Genomic DNA, 10133 nt, shown 5'->3' with positions numbered 1-10133 from the left:
GAGCTGCTTTCTATCATTACTTCACATAATCTACAATTGGCAAATTGATAACTCTGGAATCTTCATGTGAAATAGGGTCAACCTTTCAGAAATACACCATAACTGGTCCATAATGTGTGTAGTGTTCACTTATACAGTTGCATCTTGCAGCATGATTATTTTTTTTAAACAGTTACAAAAGATGTATTCAAGAACATAAAAGGCAAATTTAAAATACAATTGCTAAAACATCCCACCTTACCATAAACCTCTGATTACGCTTGTGTTGGAATGTTTCTATATGTAGTGTACAGGAAGTAATTCAGGCACAGTAAGTGACATCAATGGTAGCTGGAGGGCGGTATTGGTGTGAGTGATGTATGTTACTATATCAGACCTAAACCAACTACAGAGCAAGTCACACTTCCTTTACCTTATACAGCACCTGTAGGCTATAGGTCTCATGTTGCTACCCAGCTATCTAACAGCATCTGCATCCCAATTTAAATAAGAGACTGGAATAGAAAACTTCTGGCAGATCCTGGTACCAAAATACACTGTACATTTTATTGGCTAGCCTTGAGCCAAGAGATCGACTAGTGGGTGTGTTCCAAGTGTTGATTTGGCTGCATCCAGAAAACTAGTGACGGGAAAGCAAAAATTAATGGGATACTAATATCAGTTAATTATACACATTTGCTGGATATTGGGTTGTTGCCAAACTGTTCCTTGTCAAAAAGTTCCTTAGATAAATAAATTAGACAAGAAAAGTCCTTTACTTTTCAAATAGAAGTCCAGTTTCCGCTTCTGGTGATGTTGAGTTGTACGTTAAGGTATTCAATGAAATTTCATCAGCAGCAAAGTAAACCAAGGAATTTTGGCCCGAATCCCAGTATCCTATCAGTCTCTCATTTGGTTACAGTGAACGTTAAGGATCTGCAGGATAACATTAGACTGGATTTACAAATCTCATACCCAACATGATTTAAATGAAGGTTTTTATATCTTCAGGAAGCTGACAATATAAACAAAAGTTTGTTGTAACAGATCTGATTGCCTAGAAACTCAGGAACATCCAACATGGCAATGACCTGGAGCAGGAACCTCAGCTGATTTTCCTCAGCGTCATGGTATTACATTGTAGATGTGTAATAGTGAAGCTGGTTGATGTGCAGAAGAGTGGAGTTGCATGAGGTATCTAAGGGTGGAGTTATGTGAGGTGTGTTAGAATGATGTTGACAAAGATGTTTAAGAGTGGTATTGAATAAGGTGTGTGGGAGTGGTGTTGAATGAGGTGTTTAGGGGTGGTGTTGAATGCGTAAGAGTGATGTTGAGTGTCTAAGAGTGGTGTCGACTAGGTGTGTAAGAATGCCATTGGCTGAAGTATGCAAGAGTGGAATTAAGTGTGTAAAGATGGATTTTGGAAAGTTTTGTGTGTTTTTCAGATGTGTGTGAGTGGTGTTGACTGAAGTATGTATGAGCCTGTCACGCCAAGTTGATCTCAGGTGCCTGCCTACGCACAGAAGGCAGTAAGTCCAGCAACTACTGCCATGGAGGAGTGGTTACTAGGTTCCCACCCTCCCCCTAAAAAAAGAAGAAACAGTGTTCTCAGCCCCTCTCGAAGGGGGTTGAAACTTGCAATGGAGAAAAATGAGCCATCCCTGCCTTGGGGGTCGAGCCTGCAATCCAAGCCTGATCCTGAGGCTGGTAGACCTCTTCGCTTATGGTGCCTGAAGATGTGTCAGGCTTTGGAAGGAAGGAGGACATGGGGACTCAGATAAAGAGTTCTCCACTCCTGTCATAATCAGCTCTGCCCCAAAACAAGGTTACAAGAAACTCATGCACAAGTCTGGCACCCAGTCTATCCTTTGCATCCCACCAGAAGCCTTTGCAACAGCCGAACCGTTTTGGAAGCATTAGGTGTTGGGGTTTGCCCCTTGTTGGCTCGCAAATAGTATGTGCCATTTTAGACTTAAAGGATGGGAAATATATCCTGTGAGATTAGGGTTGCCAACCCTCCAGAATTATCATGGGGTCTCTAGGAATGAAAGGTTAATCTCCAGTTCACTGCTGCAAACAACCCAGGAGAAAACCATATTAAAAGCAAATTATGCATTGTTTTAAATTTTCATTGAATGCTTTGATAAAAGTATTGGAGATGGAAAAGAAAAAGGCTGATTGACAGCCACAATTCATCCAATCAGAAACAGGGGAATTTATTATGGGGAATAAAGAAATGGCTGACCAACTAAATGCATACTTTGGTTCTGTCTTCACAAAGGAGGACACAAATATCATACCAGAAATGTTGGGGAACACAGGCTTTAGTGAGAGAGAGGAACTGAAAGAAATCAGTATTAATAGAGAAATGGTGTTGGGGAAATTGATGGGTTTGAAGGCCGATAAATCCCCAGGGCCTGATGGTATGCATCCCAGAGTACTTAAGGAAGTGGCCCTAGAAATAGTGGATGCATTGGTGGTCATCTTCCAAGATTCTATAGACTCTGGAACAGTTCCTACAGATTGGAGGGTAGCTAGTGTAACCCCACTATTTAAAAAGGGAGGTAGAGAGAAAGCAGGGAATTATAGACCAGTCAGCCTGACGTCGGTAGTGGGGAAAATTTTAGAGTCCATTATCAAAGATTTTATAGCAGAGCACTTGGAGAACAGTGGTAGAATCAGGCAGAGTCAGCATGGATTTACGAAAGGGAAATCATGCTTGACAAATCTACTAGAATTGTTTGAGGGTGCAACTAGTAGAGTTGATGAGGGGGAGCCAGTGAATGTGGTTTATTTGGACTTTCAGAAGGCTTTCAACAAAGTCCCACATAAGAGATTAGCATGTAAAATTAAAGTGCATGGGATTGGGGGTTTTGTATTGTGATGGATAGAAAATTGGTTGGTGGACAGGAAACAAAGAGTAGGAATAAATGGGTCTTTTTCCGAATGGCAGGCAGTGACTAGTGGGGTACCGCAGGGATCGGTGCTAGGACCCCAGCTATTCACAATATATATTAATGATTTAGATGAGGGAACTAAATGTAATATCGACTAATTTGCAGATGACGCAAAACTGTGTGGGAGGCTGAGTTGTGAGGAGGATGCAGAGAGGCTTCAGGGTGATTTGGACAAGTTGAGTGAGTGGGCAAATACATGGCCGATGCAGTATAATGTGGATAAATGTGAGGTTATCCACTTTGGTAGCAAAAACAGGAAGGCAGATTATTATCTGAACGACTATAAACTGAGAGAGGGGAATATGCAGTGAGACCTGGGTGTTCTCATACACCAGTCGCTGAAGGTAAGCATGCAGGTGCAACAGGCGGTAAAAAAGGCAAATGGTATGTTGGCCTTCATAGCGAGAGGATTTGAGTACAGAAGCAGGGATGTCTTGCTGCAATTATACAGGGCTTTGGTGAGGCCACACCTGGAATATTGTGAGCAGTTTTGGTCTCCTTATCTGAGGAAGGATGTTCTTGTTATAGAGGGAGTGCAGCGAAGGTTTACCAGACTGATTCCTGGGATGGCAGGACTAACATATGAGGAGAGATTGAGTCGGTTAGGATTATATTCGCTGGAGTTCAGAAGCGTGAGGGGGGATCTCATAGAAACCTATAAAATTCTAACAGGACTTGACAGGGTAGATGCAGGAAGGACGTTCCCGATGGTGGGGGAGTCCAGAACCAGTCTAAGGATACGGGGTAAACCTTTCAGGACTGAGATGAGGAGAAATTTCTTCACCCAGAGAGTGGTGAGCTTGTGGAATTCGCTACCACAGAAAGCAGTTGAGGCCAAAACAGTGAATGTTTTCAAAAAGGAGTTAGATATAGCTCTTGGGTCTAACGGGATCCAAGGGTATGGGGCGATAGCCAGAACAGGCTACTGAGTTGGATGATCAGCCATGATCATAATGAATGGCGGAGCAGGCTCAAAGGGCTGAATGGCCTACTCCTGCTCCTACTTTCTATGTTTCTATAATCAGGTAATGGAGAGTGCCTTTGCTTTCCAATAATTGTGGGAAGACAGGCCACCATGAGGTTGGTGTGTGGGTTTAGAGTGGTTGGTGGTGAGAGGTCATTGTGACAAAACCTCCAGGAATACGTCCATCCATAGTTGGCAACCCCGTTGAGTTCCATGGGTGCTTGTTTCGTCTGTCCTGAGGTTATCTGATTCTTTGCCCTACATTGTGTCTATGACATGATTCACTGTTCCGCACACTATTTTGTTGCTGTCGGGCAGATTCCAGGTACTTCCAGCTTTTGCTGATTGCCGCTGGGAACAGGATTCAGCAATGGAGCCTTTGTCCTTTTTAAATAAAAATTGAGAAAAGTAAAAAAATTATATCAGCCTTATGTGTTGCTGTAACCACATGCGCGTTGCATAAACAGACGACAGTATTGCAATATTCAATGTGATGAAACAGTAATTTTTGTAATGTAATACCCATTGCCTATAGCCACTGACAATATAAGCCACCAGCTCCGGGTCTGTCAACGCAGCATTGATCCCAGCTGGTGGGTCACCTGTGGTGATGTGCTATTCCCTGCTACTGTCTAACTGCTTCAAATCTACAGCTCTATTGTTTCTGAAAAACTATCTTATCAGCTACTACAATCACACTGAAACCTAATTACACTGAAGACCATGAAACATTTGTCATACGGCAAACAACCTGATTCATCCTGAAGATCACAACTCCTCAGTCTGTACTGAAGATCATCTAACTCATCGCTAATCTTCAGTCCATTCCGAAAATCATTAAACTCATATTTATGACCATCTGACTCTCACTGACGACTTTCGGGCTAACATAGAGACCATCTAGCTTAGTTGAAGTCCAATTACTTGATGCTGAATAATTACTACCTTATAACAAAGGTCACCTTGATAAAGATTGTCATGGCCAACAATCTTTCTTATCTTTGTGCCAGATGTAGGACTGGTGTAAATTAGAAATGAAAACTCATCCATTCCTACTCACCAGATAAGTTAAAGAAGAAGTTCCTTTGTAAATTAAGGCCTGCAACTACGAGTGAATTTTTAATGACGCTTGCAATAACTGTTCTAATCCACTGTCAATGAAGCAGAATTCGCTTTATTCCAGGGGCTCAGTTCCAAATACATTTTGGAACATGATATGTTGTTACAAGTCATCAGTTTTCTGATGTAACTTCTTATCTACAGAAATTGGGAGACTGTAATTGACAGTGAATCCAGTCTCTGATTGAAGGGATGTCTAAAAGTGAGCCTCGCTCAGTTGACGTTTGGTGTTTAGGTATTTCTGGCTGCCAGCCCATGTAAGATGTGAACTTGGGGTTGGGTGATCAGAAGATCCAAACTGAACAAGTGGGCGTGGGCTGTTTTTTCCTTTTCTGGGATGTGGGCATCGCTGGCTAGGCCAGCATTAATTGCTGATCCCTAATTGCCCTTGAGAAGGTGGTGGGCTGCCTTCTTGAACTGCTGCAGTCCTTGGGGTGTAGGTACACCCACAGTGCTGTTAGGAAGGGAGTTCCAGGATTTTGACCCAGAGACAGTGAAGGAACGGTGATATAGTTTCAAGTCAGGACAGTGTGTGGCTTGGAGGGGAACTTGCAGATGGTAGAGTTCCCATGCATCTGCTGCCCTTGTCCTTCTACGTGGTAGAGGTCGCGGGTTTGGAAAGTGCTGTTGAAGGAACCTTGGTGAGTTGCTGCGGTGGTACACACTGCTGCCACTGTGTGTCAGTGATGGAGGGAGTGAATGTTGTAGGTGGTGGATGGGGTGCCAGTCAAGCTTTGTGCTGGATGATGTCGAGCTTCTTGAATGTTGTTGGAGCTGCACCCGACCAGGCAAGTGGAGAGTGTTCCATCACATTCAGGCATTCGGGAGACAGGAGGTGAGTTACTCACCACAGAATTCCCAGCCTCTGACCTGCTCTTATAGCCACAGCATTTATGTGGCTACTCCAGTTCAGTTTCTGGTCAATGGTGACCCCTAGGATGCTGATAGTGGGGGATTCAGCAATGGTAATGCCATTGAATGTAAAGGGAAGATAGTTAGAATCTCTCTTGTTTGAGATGGTCATTGCCTGGCACTTATATGGCACAAATGTTACTTGCTACTTATCAGCCCAAGCCTGGATGTTGTCCAGGTCTTGCTGCATTTGGACATGGGCTGCTTCAGTATCCGAGGAGTCCTGAATGGTGCTGAACATTGTGAACATCCCCACTTCTGACCTCTTGATGGAGGGAAGGTCATTGATGAAGCAGCTGGGTATGGGTGCTTGCAGGGTTTGGAGCATCAGGCTTCAGCAATATTCTGTTTGGGCTCCCCCCACCGAGTTTGACAATGTCCCTGGATTTTGAACTCCAGCAGCAGCAACACGCGTTACACAGGTACAGTTCAGAACCAGCGGGACCCCTTCTTAAAATGTCTTATCACTTGCAACACTTGCTGTCCATTTCCATTGCATTTGTACTGAACTGTATGGAAATGTTATAGAGGGAGATGTCAGTGCTCTTACTGGAGTCTCCCAGGTGATCCTTGTAATGATACTTTACATATTAAAATGGGGGTGTACTGAGGAATAGATATATGCAGAGCCTCCAATCCGTGTTGTGAAATTATGACAATTCATGCCAGTAACATGAAATTGGAGCAATGATGCTGGGACCATTTCTCCCCATTCATGACATCTTGAGCAAGATGAATTCCTAGACGAAAGGTTTGTTCCTAAACTACCTCTAATCAGGAACATCAAAGCACTTAAGACAGAAGGTAATGGTTAAGTATACAACCACCACTCTTGAGAAGACAATGCAGTAGGTACCTACTCCTCTCATAAGTTCCACATGTGGAAAGGATCTTCTTAAATTTGGATTTGAGTGTTGCAACACGAAGGAATTGGACTTTCAGGGTTGTTTTGTTTGCTTGATTCCTATAATATTCTCCCCTGTGCACTAGTGTGTGTGTGGAGGAACTTAACTGTGTGGTCCAAGGAGACGAGAACTGCTACATCTTATTATCTTCCTAGTGGTTCATGATACAATCTAAAGGCTTTAGAAAGCAATGGCAACTACAACAAATCTACTGCAAAAGACTTGGAAAGAAGCCAAAAATTCCATGGTGGATTGCTGCAAATCAGGAGGTGAAGTAGGAGTCCTGCATGGAGTAGAGCCGGTCAATGGGGTTCCCCACTCTAGCTGGTAGGAGGTTTGATTCGGGTGGGGCCAGGAGACAGTCTCCCAGATGACTGAGGGAGCCATCACGGTCCATGTCGTGGAAGACTGCGTCGGAATCTAGGTCGCACAAAGAGAAACAAATGTCTTAGGATACAATTTTTCTGCCCTTCTTCGTTGTTGTTGATTAACACATGGTATCTTAAAAAACAGAATTAACCCAATGCTACAACATCTTCTCTCCTGAAGATGATAAATCATATATAGAATTGCAAAGTATTTAAATCACAGCAACAGGCCATTCGGCCCAACGGGTCTATACTGGCGCTTAAGCTTCACATGAACTTCCTCCCATCCTACTTCATCTCACCCCATTGACATATTCATGTCTTCCTCATGAACCTATCTAGCCTCCTCTTAAATGTATCAGTGCTATTTGTCTCAACCACTCCATGTGGTAGAGTTCAACTTTCTCATCTCTATGGGACTGGCAGCCTTTGTCATGTAAGATTTGAGTGAGTGTAGGCAGACTATTAGACTATGAAAGCCATTATAAGCGAGCAAAATAACATCTTCTTCTAAAGTCCAGACATGCTCAGTTTCATATGGATGGTGATGAGGGAGGGTTGGGGGGGGGGAGCTGTAGGGCAAGACCCTGCCTGATTTCCCCACCCCACCCCCACCCACTGCCTCGATGGCCCATTGATTCCAAAGCCTGTTGTAGCATGCCACCATTACTCCTGACTGAGAGAAGCTAATTCAGCACAGATTTTGATCCAAGACCTTTCTGTTTTATGAATGGCAGCGAGGTAACCTAATAAAACAGTCGGGGCTTCCCTTTGCTGACTGGTTTGGTTTAATTTCTACATTGCTGTGGAACATCCCACAACGTCAAGAAGTGGACTGAGGGCATAAGTGGTCAAGAGGTGAGCAGACGGCAGAAGTGGACGAGAGGTGGGCAGAGGGTTAAAGAAGTTGAGAGATGGAGAGAAGGCAGTAGTGGAAAAGAGGTGGAGAGAAGGCAGAAGCGGACAAGGGGTGGACAGGACCCTCCAGGCGTATAAACATTAAAGGCTTCCATTTTGTAAGCTTGCCCGATGGCTCAGTTGGTACAGGCAAAGACAGTAACTAATCTGTGCTGACCAACAGGTCCCAGCTTTAAATCCCTGGTATCTGCTCTCAGTCTGGCATTGCAACCAGTTGCTATAAACTGCTACTCCTGATTACTATCCAGTAACCAATCCTTGAATGAACACACGGGAACAAGATAGGATTGGGCTTGAGTGTGTGATGTCACCCAAGGTTGAATAGTTTTCCAGTGGCCATATATTAAGTCATCCACCGAGGTGAAGGGTGGAAGCTAACCAGTGCCTGCTGACCCTGTTCCACAGCAACACTGGTCACACACTTCCTGGAGAACAAAGAACAGTACAGCACAGGAACAGGCCATTCGGCCCTCCAAGTCTGCACCGATCTTGATGCCTGCCTAAACTAACACTTCCGGGGCCCATATCCCTCCATTCCCTTCCTATTCATATATTTGTCAAGATGTCTCTTAAACGTCGCTATCGTATCTGCTTCCACCACCTCCCCTGGCAGCAAGTTCCAGGCACTCACCACCCTCTGTGTAAAAAACTTGCCTCGCACATCCCTTCTAAACGTTGTCAACTATTTTAGTTTTCTTCCATTTTTTTCTCCTTTCAGAGCCTCCGCCTCCCTCTGCCACCACAGTGCCCTGACTGAGAAGCAGCCTAGTGCCAGAGCCCTGCCATTGCCACCCTGGCACTGCCCATTAACAATGTGTAAGGCCATTGGCACCTTATGTTCCTCTGATCTCCGACCCAGGAGGGCTGACCTTTGATACAATCACTGACTTAGGCCAATTGTGCTGATCTTCAGTTGCAAATTGTGACAAGTGATTATTCTCAGCCTTATGTTTACATCCTTCCATGGCATTCCCCCTTCCTTTATCCTCTAACCTCCATCTGAGCTGCCTGCCAATCCTCCCCACCGCCACCCCCCCCAAATCTCTGTAACTCTGACTCTCGCTTCCTATGCTATGCCCCCCCCTCCATTTACTCCACACAATCCCCGCTCCCTAGAATTCTCTCCACTTCCCTCTGCTCCTTTAAGTTCCTCCTTGGAACCCACCCCAGTGACAATCCTCAGCCCTTCCTAATATCTCCTTCTTAACATTGTTCTTTCCTGACACCTCTTTGAAGAACTGCAAGATATTGTTTTATGGTACAGGTGCTAGTTAGATGCAAATCGTTGTTGTGCGATAGGTTCCTGTTTACATCCTTTGCTCTTAAAATGAGCCACGTTTATCATGTAGCTTTTCTTGTGCCAGTTTTGTCCTTTCCTATCTGCCTTTAGGACTCACCGTAAGGATGCATATGATCACCTGGCATCTGTGGTGGGGTGAGCCCCTGTCTAAAGTGGTCCGTGCTGTAGCTGCTTTGATCCATTGGCATCAGCTGCTGGCGTTGCAGAGAGGAATAGGAAACCATTATCCTTTCCATTCCAGGGGAACTCGCTGCATCTGTACAAACAGGAGGGAGTGAGGCACAGATTGGGAGGTAGAATATCTAAAGCAATCAGTCAGCAACTGATGTTGTTAAGCGACACAAGTGATCCACCGTGCATCATCCTCACAGGTGCAGCAGTGAGAATTGAGATCACCATTGGCGGCTGTACCGACATCCATCTAGGCCCTAAGCTGTGGGATTACCTTGCTCCTCCTTTAAAATGCTCCTTAAAACCTACCTCTTTGACCAGGTTTTTAGTCATAGAATCATAGAAAGTTTACGGCACAGAAAGAGGCCACTTGGCCCATCATGTCTGTGCCGGCTAGAAATATCCACCCAATCTAATCCCACTTTCCAGCATTCGGTCTGTACCCCTGCACTTGAGGTGCATATCGAGACTTCTCTTGAATGAGTTGAGGGTTTCTGCCTCAACTACCCTTTCAGGAAGTGAGCTCCAGACCCCCAGCAC

At 44.6% G+C, this 10133-nt stretch overlaps 1 protein-coding gene across 1 annotated transcript; it reads right to left on the bottom strand.

The window, feature by feature from the left end:
- Positions 1-7098: 7098 nt before the first annotated feature.
- Positions 7099-9658, bottom strand: LOC137355571 (LIM/homeobox protein LMX-1.2-like). The gene is made up of 2 exons (XM_068020828.1): positions 9520-9658; positions 7099-7256 (listed from the first exon to the last, which is right to left on the bottom strand). Exons 1-2 carry the CDS (start codon positions 9656-9658, stop codon positions 7099-7101), a joined length of 297 nt encoding a protein of 98 aa, XP_067876929.1.
- Positions 9659-10133: the final 475 nt, after the last annotated feature.

This window comes from Heterodontus francisci, chromosome 43, assembly GCF_036365525.1.
Source record: "Heterodontus francisci isolate sHetFra1 chromosome 43, sHetFra1.hap1, whole genome shotgun sequence".
NCBI lineage: Eukaryota > Metazoa > Chordata > Chondrichthyes > Heterodontiformes > Heterodontidae > Heterodontus > Heterodontus francisci.
This window is presented reverse-complemented; position numbering and strand designations above follow the sequence as displayed.

Excerpts from the sequence above, each read along its gene's own strand:
- LOC137355571 (XM_068020828.1), bottom strand. The coding sequence starts at position 9,658 with ATGGAAAGGATAATGGTTTCCTATTCCTCTCTGCAACGCCAGCAGCTG. Across the intron at positions 7,257-9,519 it reads TGATCATATGCATCCTTACG|ATTCCGACGCAGTCTTCCAC; the intron begins GTGAGTCCTAAA and ends TGTGCGACCTAG.